General features: G+C 34.7%; 1 protein-coding gene across 2 annotated transcripts in view; it reads right to left on the reverse strand.

The window, feature by feature from the left end:
• Nucleotides 1-499: 499 nt before the first annotated feature.
• LOC144453797 (FYVE, RhoGEF and PH domain-containing protein 2-like) overlaps nt 500-19,250 on the reverse strand; it is a 35,150-nt gene continuing 16,399 nt past the window's right edge. For both annotated transcript variants that reach the window (XM_078145169.1, XM_078145162.1), the window contains 16 exons: nt 18,427-18,865; nt 16,264-16,380; nt 15,696-15,844; nt 13,910-14,066; nt 12,041-12,128; nt 11,133-11,183; nt 9,889-9,947; nt 8,941-9,087; nt 8,157-8,252; nt 5,845-5,949; nt 5,246-5,308; nt 4,354-4,485; nt 3,502-3,648; nt 2,064-2,243; nt 1,043-1,194; nt 500-591 (listed from right to left, as the gene is read on the reverse strand). In XM_078145169.1, coding sequence (XP_078001295.1) covers nt 543-591; nt 1,043-1,194; nt 2,064-2,243; nt 3,502-3,648; nt 4,354-4,485; nt 5,246-5,308; nt 5,845-5,949; nt 8,157-8,252; nt 8,941-9,087; nt 9,889-9,947; nt 11,133-11,183; nt 12,041-12,128; nt 13,910-14,066; nt 15,696-15,844; nt 16,264-16,380; nt 18,427-18,865 — 2,131 coding nt within the window. In that variant the 3' untranslated portion in view covers nt 500-542. The remainder of the gene's footprint in view (nt 592-1,042; nt 1,195-2,063; nt 2,244-3,501; nt 3,649-4,353; nt 4,486-5,245; nt 5,309-5,844; nt 5,950-8,156; nt 8,253-8,940; nt 9,088-9,888; nt 9,948-11,132; nt 11,184-12,040; nt 12,129-13,909; nt 14,067-15,695; nt 15,845-16,263; nt 16,381-18,426; nt 18,866-19,250) is intronic.

The raw sequence follows: 19,250 nt of genomic DNA on the forward strand, positions 1-19,250 counted from the left end.
TTCCATAGGTTGTTGTACTGGTAAGCCTCTAGTGGGTACTATATCTGATGTTAATTTTGTCACTGTACTGGTAAGTATGTTGTACACTATTACAAACTTAACACAAATGATGACTAGGGTATGTATAACTTTGATATCATTTGATGGTCTCTTTACAATTTTCAAAATTGCAAATCATGGAGAGAAGAGTAGCAAATAGCAAGCTCACTCTTCTGGCACACAACACAATTACTTTTAAATGAATAGCACTACTCCTATCTTTAGCTTTACATCAACTGGAACTGCCAAGCTCTATTATACAGTCAGTTTGCTATTCTATGTTCCTGCCTGTTAAGTTGATGGTGATGTATAACATTTACTGCACATACATATCATAGGAGGGTTTCACAAACCAACCATATCAGCCTTTGGCTTTGTACGACAACTTAGTGTAAATGACAGTCTTGGTGTGTGTGTGTGTGTGTGTGTGTGTGTGTGTGTGTGTGTGTGTGTGTGTGTGTGTGTGTGTGTGTGTGTGTGTTTTAAAGTTATAAGCACAGTTATCATGATGTAACTGATGGTTTACTGTATATCTTGATCATTTCCATCCACCTGAAACAAGATACAGACATCAGAAATTAGACAGATGGTTTCATATTCAACAAATATATATTTTTTTTGCAAACAAAATAAAGAGATCAGCAAAGTCAATCCAACAAAAAACCAAACAACAAATGACTAAGTGAATATGACAAGTGCACATGTATGTTTTCTATGATCTATCTATTTTCTTTAATTCAAGCCCATGAAATGTAAACTGTCTTTTTTTCAGTTATGTAATACTTAAAGTTTTGAGTTGTCAATTGTAAGTGATGGTTATGTGCACATTAGTAAGTAGAATACTGTTGGTTCATTTTAAATATGCAGCAAAATCTACATCCCCCAAAACATATACAGTCAGTTTGTGTCCCTTTAAAGTAAATAAAATTCACACAAAACAACTTGAAGTGATATTTGACAGTTTGATATTTACATAAAGCTATCTGTTCATCATCATACTCACTCATTTTTCTTGGCTTCATTTGAAGCTGACAGATAGTGACAAGTTTTCTTGTACATGATTTTAAAACAGTTCTTTCTCTCTATGCCATCCTCTTCTGTAATGTCATGCACTTTATAACAACTCAATGGTACCGATAGGAATGGATTGATGTCCTGAAATTAAACACCAAACACTAGTGTCAGGATACTACCAAGTCAAGATTTGTACAGATACCATTACCTAAAGACAACACTAGTAAGTGGACTATCTGTAGGTTTGACATTACATTGTAAAAACCAGGGATCCAATCACAGTTCTCACAGCAGGGTTATCTTATCAGTGGAGCCACAGACAATTAAGAAGATATATTTGCCTGTGGTGGAGCATATATGTAGATAACATGTTTGTATTTATTCTGACTATCTTTGTCCATACAACACTGGTCTACCATTATCGACATTTCAATATTTTTAATATCCACATCTCATTTCACTTATGATGAGTGAAGTGTAATTATACATTTTTGCGCCATTAACATGTAATATGCCATATTCTGATTATCAGAGAAATAAAACATTTCCTGGTTTGGCCACTAGGAGTGCTGTTTGTAAGCTGTTTTAGAACTGGAAGTGAGGGCTAGAGTAGTTGAGAACAGTGGTGTAGTGACAGCAGACACAAACAAAGATACCTCCCCTTTCCATATTGTTCTTGCTGTATCATTTTATTAGTGACTACCAGTAATGAAAACGTGCCTAATTTCTACTGTAATGTTCTTTAAAGAACACATTGAATTCTTTTACCCATACTTTGTTCACAGCTTTGTATGATTGTCATATGATCAGCAGCCAGGACCAAATGTTTTAACCCTCACTTTGCCAAATCTGGGGCACCCTCTTGCAATACATACATGAAATACGACCATATCTTCAGTAACCGGAATATGCTGTGATTTGCTATCAATCAGTCTGTGGTCAGCAGATATACAGGTAATCACAATGAGATGTACAAATGTATACTATAATATACATATATATCACTGTACCTGTTTGGCTCTGTTAAAATGCATAGCCATGTTAGAAATGACTACCCATCTCTTTGACCATTGTTTTCTTCCTAGTCCATCAGTTATAGATTGGTGTAGGTGACCACTATAGTTTATCTCTTCTTCTTCTTCTACTTTAGTTTTCTCCTCTTCAAATTTCTCTTCTGCATCCTGTGAATCCTGTACAAATAAATGGTAACCACTGTCATATATACATCATCAAGCATAGAGAAAAACTGACAGAAGTTTGAAATTCTTGCTGTATGTCTTATCCTGGTTTTTACAACTTGCAAAAAAAGACCAGTGCATTTACTTCAATGAAATAAGTATCACTGTCATAAACATGAAGCATAGAGGAAAACTGACACTTATCACAGGAGCTGGTTTTATACAACTCGTAATAAAATGTATATGGCCAGTGTATTAACTTTGTTTCAGTGAAATTAGCTACAAGATTGACAAATTAGGTAAAGACAACAAGAAAACTGATACAAAAAACAGTGAGTACCTCTAATGTAGGTTCACACATCAGTTTGTTTATATTTGTGGGAATCAGTTAGTTGACATGTTGATGCACTACATGGAGTACCAGCTGGTGTATTTCAATTTAACTTGATTATTATTATCATGCATAGCATTCTAATCTGTAAACAGAGTTATGGGATCAATGTGTTTATGCTTTGACTAGTTACTGACACTACCGATAATAACATTATTGTTGTTTTTTTTGCATGAACCTCGCCTCCGTCCTGATTGTCACAAACAAGTACACACACTGTATTTTATTTGTGGGTTATATCTCCCCATACATCTCCCTATATGACAACGAAAGTCATTCAATATTATGTTGTGTATGGTTAGTCAATAGTATTGCAATCTTGGGTGGCTGTTATCATGATTTTACAATAAAGAACAGAGAAAAGATCAACATGCACTGGTTACCATATAAATACTTGGTTGGGTTGGGGTGGGGGAGAGTATGTTACTCTTTGTAATTTACAATGTGCAAAAATAGTTTGTTTGTGATCAATGTTGACATATCAGTTAGTTTAATATCTTACTAACTGATCCCAGAGTGGCAGGGCTTGAAATTAACAGTAGTCCCATGCCCACAGACTACCAATACTTGCCATGGGACTACCATAATTTGCAGCTGGTAGCCCACTCAGGCAACCACTGATTATGCAATGATTGAAAGGATGGAAGATTTATAGACATAAAAGTATTTTAATTACACATATTTCCAATAGAGGAACTCTGTTTTCAGTTCAGGAATGTGGGACTATTGGTCACCATCTTTTGGCTACCACTTTCTGAAATTGGTAGCCCACTGTTCAAGTCCAAAGTGTGAAATGTTTTATTATGTTGTAGGACTGATATAAGTCAGGTAAACATACACACTGTCAAGTAGTCAAGTACAGGAGGACATATTACCTACCTGTTCATCTGTACTAGATTTGCTGTCTTCTTTGATGAGTTTCCTTTCTTTTTGTAGAATGTTGTAGCAGACTGCGTCTACTCTATTGAGTTTGTTATCATCATATAAAAGTCTGGCTTTGTAGTTAGAACACTTATGACACACCACCTGATAATGACAAGGTCAGAGACATGAGTATTGGCTGGTAAGGTTTGTATAATACTAGAACATTGACACATTTACAAATTCACATGTATGACCAGTCTTATATATCTACAATCATTATGGTTTTGTACTGTACTGTACTGCACTGCACTGCACTGTACTGTACTGTACCATATTGAACTACATGTAGTCTGTACTGTACTGTACTGTACTGTACTGTACTGTACTGTGCTGCACTGTACTAGTCTGTACTGCACTACACTGTACTGCACGGGACTCAACTGCAGCGTAGTATAATGTAGTGCAGTGTGGTGTGTAGTGTAGTGCACTGTGGTGTTGTGTAGTGTATTGCACTGTTCTACAAAGTACTGTATTATACTGTAGTTACTGTACTGCACATGCAAATTATTATAATGCAGTCTTGACTGTTTAACATGGTGTTCTACGTGAAAGCACTGCACTGCACCGTACAGCACTGCACTAGCTATACTGGACTATATTGTATTGTAGTTGTATATAAAAAATTGATTGTAGTGAACAATACTGTTTGTGTACTGTGTTGTGCTGTATAAGTATTGTACTCCAGTGTAGTACTATACTGTCATGTACTGCAATATACATACATATACTGAAGTGTTCTGTACTGAACTATACTACTACTCTGTAATGTTGATATAATGTGTAAAACATGCAATTCTCTGTCCTCACCAGACCACATGCTCTACAATGATGACGTCTTCTCTTGATGGGATGGAATGGTGAAGCACATCTCATACACTGCGATGTTTCGTCATCTCTGACCCACTTAGGTGCTCTCTTCCCTAACCGGCTGATTAGGTCCTAACACAAGACAAGACAAGAAATTGATGCTTCATGACAGCGTTCAACTCAGCCTCAATTCTATTTAACATAACAAACTCGTACATCTATATGTTCTTGAAATGTTACGTATATACACAAAATGAAAAATATTTGGCTACGTTTCTCATAGTACAGATATACACTGTATGAGTAATTGTTGTAATGTAGAGTTTTTGACAAATTAATATAATAATAATATTATGTGAAATGAGACTTGAGATAATTTCACTGTCAATAAATTATAGTCTGTACAGTATGACGTGATGGGGCACCCTCACACATTGGTCATCAGGTATGGAGCAACATGCTGTATCTCACAGTCTCAATGAGTTACTGCTGGCAAATGATATTGAAATGCAAATGATCACAGTTAATGTTATCGAAGAGTAACCTCAGCTATGGCTCTGTTCATTATTACAATGTAATCAAAGACAACAATTATAGTTACATTTAGTTTATTTTGTATCAGTACTACAGATGCACTACATAGACAGACACTTGCTCTGTCCGCAATACATGTAGTAAACATATCTTGTGAACTATACAGAGGAGAAAGTCATCTAATGAAAGTTTATAAATCTCATATTGAATGAAGATTAAAAGTCACTTGAGGAAAACAGTTGACTGGCAAAGCTATAGAAAAAGTTGGTCATGAACAACAGGAAAATCCAATCCCATGACTCAACTGATAAAATACAGACAACATGCCGGGATACTAACATTAGACTCTAATACTTACATCTTCTTCATTCTGTATGGTGCTATATTTTTTCTCATATTCAGCAATGGCTTCAGTAATGGCCTAGACAGAGAAATAGAAATACTGGTAAGTAAATACTAAGGGAGTCTGATTGATGTGAACTTGTACGAACACTTGATTGTAAATCATTCATTGTATAAACTAGATACTGATAGCAATGCCATGGAACTTAAAAGGAATTAAGATTTCCTAAATGGCAGTTCAATGTACATTTGTAGTCTAGATACCAACACGGTTTGTAAGTAAACCACCATATAGGAACTAGACTCGTTCAATGAGCATAGCATAGCAGTATATTATGAATCATTATTTTTTATGAACTTTTGGAATAAAAAGACTAATTTTTGGACCATATTCTTGCTCTAAATCCTTGGTTGTATTATGGGCTAATATTTGACCATGAATGAATTTATGAATGAATGAATTAATGGATGGATGGATGGATAGATGGATAGATGGATGAATGGATGGATGGATGGATGGATGGATAAAATAAATGGATGGATGGATGGATGGATGAATGAATGAATAAATGTATGAATGAGTAGATGAATGAATGGATGAATGGATTAACAAACCTCAATCCATTCTGTCTTCTCTTCATCAGAACTGGCCTGAAATTCAATAACTTTCTGTCGACTACTTAGTCGAAATATTCTATCACTATCACCGACATTGGCAACCTGAATAAACAAGGATCACAACAAATAGAAAAAACATGTCACATATTTAGTTTGACAAACATTTACATAAATGACATATGAGAGGTCAGCTTTATTTCTCCTTTAGAAAACTTGGAAAACGTTCATGAAGATTCAACACCAGGACTTTGAATGCATGACACTGTTTGTATTGAGAACATTATATAACATACACACATTTCATTATTAAGTGTGTATGTAAGCTTAAAAGTACACATTCAATAACCACATAAGTTGAATCTAATCAGTTCCATGTATGTACACAGATTAAGTTGTTGCCTGTATGTACACTTTGTTTACATTTAATTTTAATACTTTTCTATTCAACATCAGGTACATACAGGTTTAATCAACAGATGGTGGTATTTATTACCAAATTTCATCATTATTCTTCAAATTGTAAAAATAAAATAAACAGTTGTGATGTTCATGTCCAAGTGTACTGGTATCTGGGTGAGAAGGCTAACTGAAGTCAATACACAAATCACAAATTAACATATACTACATTTTTGGTGATAGAATTAGTGACTTGCATGTACAACTTGCTCGGAGACTACAGAATCTGTAGTGTGAAACCCAATATATGATATTTTTTAAAGTTTGGAGTAAATGCAACCCTACACCAACACTGGCCCAGATTTCAATGTGTTAACAGTTTCTAATCAGATAAAACCTCAAACAACCATACATATACATCTACTATCAACACACTTTTTTTCTATAAACAATCACAATTTTCACTTAAAAGTTGATATTATTATTAAACTCAACTATAGCTTGGTGTACATGCAAACTTAGCACACCTGAATAGGCAGACAATGTAGCCTAATGTTTTCAATGTGATATCCCACCTAGCAACCACTCTTAGTCAGAAGGTAACTCTATTTTTCTACAAACACTATATGGGTAATGATAAATTTCACTAGGTTAAACAGAGTTGTAAGGAGAGACAGAACAGACATACAAATACGCATATTTGCATGCCCTGTATATTTCTACATATAATGAGACAATTAAGCAATAAACCACCCCCTGGGGATGGTATACCAAGAGGTTTTGACCAGTGAACGAAATATATGCACGAGCGATAGCGAGTGCATATATTGAGTTCACTGGTCAAAACCGAGTGGTATACCTTCCCCAGGGGGTGGTTTATCGCTATTATATTATACCAGTATATTGAAAATATCGGAAACAAGATAAGAACTAACGTTTTCTCGTTTCATATGCGCCCCTGTGGCTAATTTGCATAACAATAACGCTGCTTTCAAGACAGCTGATCTTGGCCTCAACGTGAACGTCGTGCAGCGACTGGATTTATTTTACCTGCGAATCGTTTCTAGGGATAATCTGTACATTGATCGGCTCATTAAAAGTGCACAGTGATGAATAAACAACCTGTTTGACTCAAGGTATAAACTTGAAGTGGTTTATTGAATACAGCATGCTTCGATCGTTCCCGGCCGAATTCGCGACTCGGTGAAGTGATAGACAGGTTGATATTTACAATGTATTTATATTACTGGAAGTTACGTCGGTAGATTTTCGGGTTTGAGGATTTCCCTCTCGGATTGATGACTGATACTCTAGGACAGGATCCCAGAAAAATTTCTATTTAGATTAATGGTAAGTCGGCCAGTGTAAGTTCTTTCACTTGCTTCATTTTTATGACAGGACAGGACAGCTCACCAATGTTTCCACTCCAACTGGCCGCGCCGCGCCGAGGTGGGACCGATTTCGTGCATGCCTTGACCTATAGTACATGTAGTAGGCGATGATTTGAACAAATACGCGATGACTTGGTTGCTTTCGAAATTTCCTTCAATAATTTCTCATAAAATATTGTCTCATTGAGAGAAAATCCTCCTCTGACAATTCGAAGAGTTCACTATCAGTATCACGGCGGACTACAACTCAACGCTCGTAGACGAACAAAATTTGGACGCGTGCCAGCAGTGCATTATCGTACCAGCAGTGCATTATCACTCGTTTTAGACGCGCTAGTTCGATGTCTAGACCAATCAGATCCCTCGATTTCCACCATCAATATACTGGTATAATATAATTGTCATTTTAGCATAGATATACGGACAATCCAAACACACGCATACCTACGTGCCCTCGATTATATATGGGGTAATAATTTGATGTATGCACACAAGACACACATACATGACATCCATACATACCTGCATGCCTTGTAGGTCCATCTTGGCTCTGACATGATATCTGGCATTATTAACTATCTTAACATGTACACTACAACACAGAATGATATCACTGAACTGTGAAGAAAATAAGATAGATGAAATTATAGTATGAGATACAAATATTATGTAGTACCTAAAAATACAATGTCCATGTGATATGGAATCACCAATAAGGAAGTTGCTCAATAGCTTTGGAATGAAATGATACAGTAAAACTGAATAGCAAAATATACTAGTCGTCACTTTCAAATAGCAAGTACAAATGATTGTAGTAATGTTTGAATTAGCCAAGAGACTTGGCTATTTGCTTTGGTAATGTTGTTCATCAGAATGAGTTAGTATATGTCAAGGCTGATAGTGTAGCAATGTTTCTGGGCTGTCAACTACTACATGCCTGGGTATATTATAGTATGTGGTATGAAAAGTCTTGGAACACATATGAAACTAAATGAAAATTGAACACATAGTAAGTCTACTAAACTGTATGAACTTTCCCTTATCTACAAAATCACTCAGTACATTTACAACTGCCCATTTTTATCCATTTCTTCATAAATTTTGTATTTAAATTAATCTTTGTTATACAGAGTGTTGTATCAGTGCACATCACTGATTTTCTAATGTCGCCTGTTCTGTAACTTCCTACTTCAAAATACAGAACACACTGGCAAAAATTATGGCAACACTGAAAGAAAATGGTCTGTAAAAACCCAAAGGCAACATACCTGAATTGGGCACGTATATAAGTATGTATTAAACTCACCAAAAACAAGTATCTGGACTGTGATTCTGCTTTCCTAGCTGACCTTTTCACTATTTTACCTTCCTTCAGTAACTCTCTACCTTGCACAATCATGTCTTTCAACCCATCAACAGATGACTGAAGCTCCAACATTTTCTTGAATTTATCCTAAAAACAAAATATACATTATGTTTTAATGTCTGTTTTCTATAATTAATCTGATACTGAAAGTGAGAACCAAAATTCATAAATGATTTATTTTATGAAACAAGTTTTTATTAACACATTCTTAGTTAATACTTTTTCTGTTTCAGTTTTATTTTATAGTACCTCAAACTTAATTTACTATTTGTTTTTAAACTAACTAGGCATACATTTATCTTACTTATGATTTACAGAGATTGACTTTCACTGAAAGAAGTACATCCAATATGTTGTCATATAAACTTCTTAGTGCATTCATTATTAATATTCAAACTAACAAACAATACCAAGATTCAACATGTAACCTTGAACTTTCCATAACCTGTGTGTTTTCAGTGTTTGTAAACCTCTTCCAAGATTTAAAACTCATTTGTAATATACTTGTTGTCGTGTTTTACTGATTGACTTTTATTTGGTATCCTTACTATGGAAATTAGAATACTTTAATTTTTTACATTGTGTTTGGAAAACATTTGTTACACTATTTGGCCTTCAGTAAAATTCACACACAACTTGGTTCACATTTTTGTCACCTAATCTATACCTTTTTAGCACTGTGTGTTGATAATGATTTGTAAAGTTCAGTGCCATTTGTTTTTCAACTATTTAAACACAACACTGTTTGTCCTTGAAATTCACCACATTTTTCACTCCTACTCCATGCTGATAATCTTTCATCAGTATCTATTTTGAGTCTGCTGGATTCATTTGATATGTCATTTGTTTCCCGCCAAAAAATACAATGGTGTATAACTTCCAACTCACCAGTTTGCCCATAGCTTCATTGGAACTCTTGGCAGCAGTTGATATTAAAATTAAGGCTTCTGTACAAAGTGCAGAATGAGAACAGACATTATGACGTGGTATGTCAACTTTCTTGCCTTTAATTTATGAATACATGTAATCAATCATTTTTATCAAACAGTTAAATAATGATTATTAATCAAACAATCAATCAATCAATCAATCAATCAATCAATCAATCAATCAATCAATCAATTAATTATTGATTGATTAATTAATCAAGGATCAATGAGTTAATGAGATTTTTATTTATTTTGATGTCTCCATATATTGAGGACTTTTTAATTTCCTATATATCCATTATCATTTATTTTAATGTTGTTGTTTAAATCTGTAGACCTTCAAGGTTTATAGAAATGAAAAGTTAAAGGGAGAAGTAAATATAGGAAAAACTTCCCTAGCATTATGATTTCTAAAACATGGTTTATAAGTAAACTTACATCAGTCTCCATTGTTTTGGGGGGAAAATGCATGCTTAATTTATTTGTCATTCTGAATTGGAAACACACAGGGCCAGAAAACAAAAATTTAAACATTATTCCCCAATATTTTTCTTCATTCAGCCAAGGAACTTACAAATGACATAAGGGGCCTTTGTCATTACAAGTCACTAGATGATTAATGGAAAACCCTTAGGTCGTGAGTATTTTCTGGTTGAATGAAGAAAAATATTGAGAATTATAATTACACATCCTCAAGAATAATTTATGAAAAATCGGAGAAAATAATGATTTGGAATATTTGACACACATTTTGAGCACAGTAAAACCAGTGATGAAGACATGAGTTGTAATGACATACGATACGATAGATATAATTTTTTTTTATTTCATTACCCGATCAAAAAGGAAACAAAAGGACATCACAAACGTACATACATACATACATAAGAAGCAAAACAATCAGATCAGATAACAGGCATCAGAAAATAGTGATGTCAATAATGTCTGACCCCTGGAAGATGTCAATAATGGATGAAGTTTAGGGTGTAAAGAAATATACAAAATGTAGCTCTACCCTTGACATTCCCCCCCCCCCCAGCCCCCACCCCCGCCCCCACCCCCACCACATATCTGAGTGCCGGCAAAATGAAAGCAAGGCATGAATTACAACCAGGGTATATCATCCATATTTTCTGTTCAAAGACAATAACTTGGCTTGAGTACAGTATAATTCATTATATTTGATATAAACTATTTACTTACCTTCTGTGTCTTTTTTATCAGGAGAGTTTTCTGCCAGATTCTTCAGATATTCTGAAAGTATTGACAAAGGAAAATAATCACAAAATGATAGCCTTGCATGAACTTCCTTTCACCTTGTACATGTACATGTGGAAAACTTGTGGAATATTTCGCTTACACTGCTGTTGGCCTAGGATTAAAATGAGGGTGTGAAAAACAGCTGTCTAACTAATGGTATAAAAATATGCTATAAAGATGTAATTAGTAATCCAAGTTTAATTCTCAGTATCTTTAATATATACAGTCAGTTAATTTTGTAGTTTAGATTGGCCATGTTTATTTATTTACATATTTTTTTGCTGTGTGTATTTTATGTATTTGTAAGATTGGAGGATCCAGATTTATTATATCATATATTGGACATATCCAGATAATATTTATTGTCAATTGTCAAATGTATTTATAGGCTGAGGTTGGACTAGATTAGTTGCAATACAACTATTTCCCCCTTTCCTGTTAGCTATTGATAGACATATTTATCTTGACTAGTAAATATATTTGTAATTTGTAATTATTATATATTTTTGGAGGGAATAAAATTATTATTATTATTATTATTAAGATAGCAGTCTACCTCCTACGACAAATGCAGAGGATCCAAATAAAACACAAAGGTTAATTTATTCCCATGTGCATCTATAGCATATTGTGTATGTGTAAAGTGTGTTAGAGTAGAGAAGATATGGTGTCGACTGAGGAAACAAATGACTGTTATTTTCATGATGTACCTAGATGGTGATATTACATTTCAGGTACCAAAACAACAGAACTACCAAAAATATTGCAGTTAATTTACCATAAATTAAATCACAGATTGATATGATTTATTCAGACATTAAGTTACTGAGTGTAGTAGTAGCAATGTTTACCTTTCATAAGTAATTCATATCTGGGTATCCTTTGTACTGGTTCCAGCAGGTGATGAGGAAGAGATAGGCTACCACAGGCTTTATCTTTCTGTGTAAAAGATACCAACATACAATCTTATCAGTTACAGATGTAGATACTATACCATGTATGTACCTGTCTGATTACTATTAATCCTCTCTCTTTGTTTGTGTATTGTAAATGCCAATGTGGGGGGGGGGGGGGGGGGTTGCACTTATGCTTATGCTTGCTATATGTTGCAATTTTGATCACATATATTACAGCCATACATAGAGCAACACAAGCAAATACATGTACCGTAAGTACATACCCGGTATGCCACACCTCACTGACACTCATTGTGTATTTGTGGATCAAATCAACTCATTGTACATATTCTCACATACTGAGCTGAAATGAGCTTGAGAGCCCCAGCTAACTTATTTTCCCATACATGTAAATGTTGTTCCTGACTATCACTTTGTGAGGAATCCTAAAACATGATTTTAGCCTTGTGCATGGTAGATTTTATCTTCCTCTTACCTAATGACAAAAAACACTGTAGTACATGTATGTACTTCCTGTTATTCACCAGTGAAGTTATCACATGACTATAGTAATATCCTCCACACGAGATTTCGTACACACAAGTTATAAAACTTAAACATGACTTATAAACCACTATATGAATTGCAACATAATGAAGTCCTTGTTACATACATGCACAGAACAAACAATATAAATATCAAACTTTATACACAGAACTGATCAACCAGAATGCAAGAAATTGCTGACAGATAATTTGTAGTAAGTTACACGTGTGTGTAAGTATCAAAGGTTCCATTGAACAATACTGGTAACCTATCTATACTAGGGTCACTGTGGGGTCAAATACAATAACTGATAAGCCATACTATTTTTGGAAATACCCGACTGTACAATAACATTGTACCTATGGAAATTCCCTTTATCAATGCTGACTCATTTAGTTTCTGTAGTCCCCCCCCCCCCCCTAGTGTTTGTGTTTCGTTTAAATTTACCTAACCAAGTCAAAGCAAACACAAGTACACTAGGCTTGTAAATTTTCACTTTGATGCTAAATTTATGTGAATTATTCTAGTGTTAAGCAAATTCAGATACTTAGAAAGACTAACAACCTAAATAAAGTTGCACTGCTCTCAGTGACAAGTTAGGGAACAGCAGGTGGTTGAAAACATTAGACTCTCTCACAGTCCTCGGAACTTCGCTTTACTAAAATCGACGCTAAATGAATTATTTTGTATGTACCGATACCATCTACATAACGTACTCCATCGTACTCGAACAACCTTGTACTGTGCGCCCTCATCGACCACATAGAGATATATGTTCGTTGACGTGTGACTGCGACGCTCCGTGTTATCGCGAAGTCCGAGCTTCGCGATAACACGGAGCGTCGCAGTCACACGTCAACGAATGGTTATCTCTATCATGGTCGATGAGGGCGCATAGTACAAGGATATTCGAGTACGGTTAATTAGCTGGCATCGGTACATACAAAATAATTCGTTTAGCTTTAATTTTAGTAAAGCGAAGCTCCGAGGGCTGTAAGAGAGTCTATTGAAAACATATGACTTCCTCACTAAACTCAGCTACAACATTCCGAGTCAAGTCAACACAGACAATTGGAAAAATTCAACTCTGAAAATTACCTGTATTGTTCTGACAAGTTTATTTTGAAATGATTTGACATTTGACTTCAATATTAAATGCAGATACTATATTTTGACAATTCAAACTACTTGTCCAATGAAAACATTCAACTCTGACATCTCAACTTACCTACTCATACTTGTCCAATGAAAAAATACAACGTTGACATCTTAACTTACCTGTATTGTTCTGACAAGTTCAGCAAACTCAGGTACTTTAACCATCCATGAATTCAAAAGTTCCATAGCATGGTCAAAATTTTTGACATACTCTGAGTACATCCTAAAGAATGGTGCATTGGATTTCATGATGTCACCAATCTTTGGGTTGTTGTCCCTGTGACAGCAAATAAGAAATGAAGGAAGAAAATAATGGAATGAGTATCTTGAGGAAATTTATCACCATTGTATATTCCAATTCCAGTCGTTTACAGGGCAGCAATTTCTACATTACTTCATGCAAAATTAAACACATTTCAATCAACATATTATGAATGACTGAAATAAAAGACAGATGCCATCCCCAGCGACGCGACACACCGCTGTATGACTACCTCGACAGACAAGGTATGGTGAGAAGTGAAAGGATTCGCGTTTCAATATGTCATATGCAATGTTTTAAACATTCATTTATCCTAAGACTTGTAACCAATTTTAATTGACGATTATGTAGATCAATAGGGGGTTCTCACTTAGCCAGTTGAGTTGACTTTGAGTGAACTCTAGTCTCACCTAACATAAAAAAACACACCATAAATATGAACACAACAATGGGGTGATAAGAGTTGACTTATCTTTTGTGTCCTACACAAAATTCCCATTTGATTACATAAATGTATTTAGTTTCTTTAGATAAGGAGGGTTCCAGGGTTAAAGTTCAGGGTTGCTGCTAAATGATAGGAACAAATGAAGGCTGTTCTAATATTAGGATGATTTTGGTATGTGATCTGTGTCAGGTACAAAAATTCAGTGTGAATGGAGTCCCAAATCCATCTTATTAGTTTTACTACTTTATGTCACCTCAGAGTGAAACTCACAGTTTCACAAAGTCTGAACAAAGTACAAGTGTCTAGTTTTTATCTGTAATGTTTTAATGTTTTGGTCAAAGTCTCTGTATGTATTATTTAAATTTGTTCAATAGTATTTCTTTATTTATTAGTTTTTTTACAGTATGTTTGTCAACTTTTGTATGTTTCAAAGCAGACACTTCAGTTTCTCCTTGTGAGAGTAATGAAATATATTGTATTGTATTGTAGGGTCATTTTATTAGCTGAAGGTCTTGAGTAAACAAATTGTTCTATAAATAATAGCACTTCAAAAGAATTCTATACAAATAAATCTAGTTTAACAATATTCTTACATATTCCAATCATGTACAGAGCGGCAATTCTATAATATTTCTTTATACAAAATTACTGTATGTTTTTGTTTTGCTCTTTAGTGCAGTGATTGTCATGTAATCAAGTTTGAATCCCTTGTACATTGTATACATTTTCACATCATTCTATGTAGACAATTTATGGAAAGAACAGGGGAAGTATATTTTTCCATTAATAAGACCCCTCTCAGTCTGCCTGCATGCAATTCATTTGAAATGATCATCTGAGCTCATCTTTTCATGATATGGTACACAGCATTACAGCACACACAAAGTGGAATTTATATGGCAAGGTTTAACATGGATTAAAGGCTTCAAGTTCAACCACACATCATCACACAGAGATCACATTAAACAGATCACATCACATTCATGGACCAGTATGCAACTCATTCAATGTTTTGAAACTGTTATAAGTGTCAGGGGTCAAATTAAGGATGACCTTTACTCAAACAAGATTAGAAATTTATACACTAGATATATGAACAGTGACCCTTACATGTACAGTATGTTACTTATATGTGAATTACATGTAATAAATGTACTGTGCAGTGGTGTACCATTCACTTTATAGTACAGTTTACTTACCAGTCTTGCAACCTTTGCTCCATTTGTGGAAGCAGAAAATCACTGTGGAACTTGTAAATGGATTTGATGTTGGCAAACATATCCTTCACAACATCTGGACTAAACCAATTATGCATTCTGTTTTCATTATCCAGACGAAAATGGAATACCTACAAGTACACATAATAGTTAAGTTGTACGATGACAAACATTTAGAAATGACTGCTAGAAATAAATTTTTCAATACAATTGTCAGTGTTTTTGTTAATGGTGGTTACAGTAGGTAAAAATCTACCTGAGTGTCCCAGTCATTTTACTGGGGTTCCCACCAACATTATAGTATATGGCATGGGAAACTATTCCAGTTATACCAGATTCACCTCTTTGTGTTACCGAGGTTCCCAGACCTTAGCAAAAAAACACTGATTGTTTTACAAGATACCTTTATTTCCATGTTCATGTCCAGTTATCAATTTCTATTTCTTGATCAAAATTCATGCCATTTTTCTACAATTAATATAACTATATAGTTACATTATCTAGTTTAGATATTTCAAACATACTTGGTAAATATGGCCTGAAAACTTACTTGGTCAACTAGGAAGAGTCTGTTCACGTATTTCTTCTCCGTCACAAGTAACTCATGGGCAACTTTGTGGGCTTCATCTTCAAACTCTTTTTCTTCTTCCTCAATTTCAATAGGTAACTGTATTTAAAAGTCAAATAATCATTGAAATGAAATGAACCACTATGTAATACCTAATGTCCTAAGCCCCATGATTTGCTGTTGGCCTTGTAATCTTAGCAATGTTGATGTAAGATTACAAGATTAGCAGGAAGTCTCTAGGATACTGTGTAATACCTGCAAAAACAAGATTAGTGTGTAATTACACCTACATGACATGGATGTTTAATGTAATACTAATAAACATATACCAAGAGGTCTAAGTGCTGTGTTCAAAGTCAATATACCATGTACATGACAAATTTAAGGCATATCTGATTCTGACTACAAATCAGGAGTTCAAGGCAACAATATGGCAACTGGAAGTCCTACCGTAATGGACAATGACAACCTGTTGACTGGTTTGTGTCTATACCATATTAGACTATAGACATTACAGTTATCTATACTCACTGCTATAGGACAGGTATAAGGTGTAGGAGCTATCATCATCACCATCATCATCACCACTAAACTTTTACAGAGTTGAGGTGAGTACAATGTACTGTACTTCCTCAATTGTTCTCATGCCACAAGTATGTATTGTTTCAGGTCACATGACATGGATATACCTTGTAATTGGTCACCTGACACTGGTTTGTATACAAGTGTGTAATCCAAATCTATCAAGTCTGATTAGCGCTACTTGGTTTCAGGACAACTTCTTCTGATTTCTGGTATGTCATACTGGTTATTGGACTCCAAAGTCCACAACCTGCTTGGTATGGCAGTACGTACATGTAAGTTCTACAATGAGAGCCTGCCAAGTGTCTGTATTGACATCATATGCTATTTACATTTGTATACATGTATGTCCGTGAAATTTCTTGTAGCAAAGAGTAAATCCTCATAAGTTTCTCAACTATCGTGGTAAATGTTTATCAGCATTGGATGCCAGGAAAAAAGTGCTGGTGATTTCAGTCATGTTGAGAGATTTCATTGAAATGTACACAATACAGGAAATACTGATAATATTACACAATACAGGAAATATGATATAATATTACACAATACAGGAAATACGATATAATATTACAGTGTTTTCAATAGATTGTTTGGCAATAGATTTTCAATGATGGGATGGGTTTGTGCATGGCAAGCAAAGGGTGGAAGGGGGAGGGGGATTATAATATCAGCTTTACATGTATTCCGATCCATTCAGCCATGATTTGGTGCTTCAGGTAGATTAAACTACTTCCTCCTTATAAAAATACTAAGTTGGCTTCTAAACTGTACATCATCAACTGGGTCTATTGTTAAGGATAAAAGAATGTGCCTAACTGACCAAATTGTTTGACAATTAGAGAACATGTATGTCAAATAATGCCAAACTTGGCAATATATGATCATAGCTCAAATGTCCTTTTGCAATCATTACAGGAACTTGGTTGTTCACTAAATCTTGTTATTTTAAGGAAATCACCAATGTATAATTTCTAGTATTATTTTCCCACTGAGCTAACACAATTTGATCAGACTGTCATTTTGAGAGTATCTTGTATAAATTACTAATGATACAAATTGGGTTAAAGGTGTCAAACTTTATTCAAAATGCATTCATTCCGTGTTTATACATCAGTGAACATGTTTACCCATGTATATTACGATGTCGACACAGTGCGACAATACTTTTTGTCGGTAGTGTAGATCAGAAAAAATGACGTACAAATGTATGTGTACGTACATGTATGTACATTATACTCAACCGGACGACTTTTGAGATCATTATTTCTGGTAAAAGATATTGCAAGGTTACCTCACGTCTCTTTTTATATGGATTTCACTGAGAATCGATTGGAATTTTCTTCAACAAAGTAACAGTATGAGTTCAAGATAACTGTCGCATTTATTTTTTAAGGTGTATACTATATGCAAGTACATTGTATTACATGTCATGGGCTACACTTTGAGGTGAATGCCCTCTGGATTGCCAAACAAACACATCATATAAGCAATACTGCAATAAACTACAATACTTACAGTTGACTGCTCTGAATGCACAAAATACAGGAAATGTTTTGAACTTACTGTGATTGGCTGTATTTTAATATGAAGATGTGCAGTGGAATGTGACATTGCCAACTCTTCCTCAGAGTCACTAAAATCATCATCAAAGTCTTCTGGATCAGCAATAGGCTCATCATCAGTGTCATCATCATCATCATCAAATGTTTCTACATCATTTATCTTTCTTACATCTGTAATTCTATCACTGTCCTCTGGCACAATAGTTTCATACACTGGCTGTACATTTTTCGCATTTTCAAGTTTAGGTTTACTCAATGGTGATGGGGGTCTTGGAGGAGGAGATGTAGGCCTTACTGGAGGAGGGGATGTTGGCCTTGCTGGTGGTGGCCCTTTTGGTTTTTGTCCTTTGTTAGCACTCTGTGTTTCTGGTTTAGATATAGTTTTTCTGCTGGCTGCAATATCTGTTTCTTCATCTTCTTTTGCTGACTCACTGCTTTTCCTGTGACCCACACAATAAATAGATTTAGTGTAGATGTACACATAACTATAGTGTTAAAATGGCCATATGGATGAGGATTGGGTATTTATTTTGGAGTTTTAATTTATAAAACAATTTTATCATGGCTTCCTACTTAAGAAATTCATGTGAAACAACATTGACAAAGTATGTGTTTGTAACTCAATTCATAGCAAAAAGCCAAAAAGTGTGTAAAAGGTTTGTTATTGTACGTACAATAACAAACATTTTACACTTTTATTAATCGTTTGCAATTGATTGAGTTATAAACAAAGACATGACAAATGTTGTTTTACATTGATTTTTCAAGTAGGAAGCCATGATAAAATTACTTTTAATCATAAATTAAAAATTCACAATAAACATC

Source organism: Glandiceps talaboti, chromosome 1, assembly GCF_964340395.1.
Source record: "Glandiceps talaboti chromosome 1, keGlaTala1.1, whole genome shotgun sequence".
NCBI classification, from domain to species: Eukaryota; Metazoa; Hemichordata; class Enteropneusta; family Spengelidae; genus Glandiceps; species Glandiceps talaboti.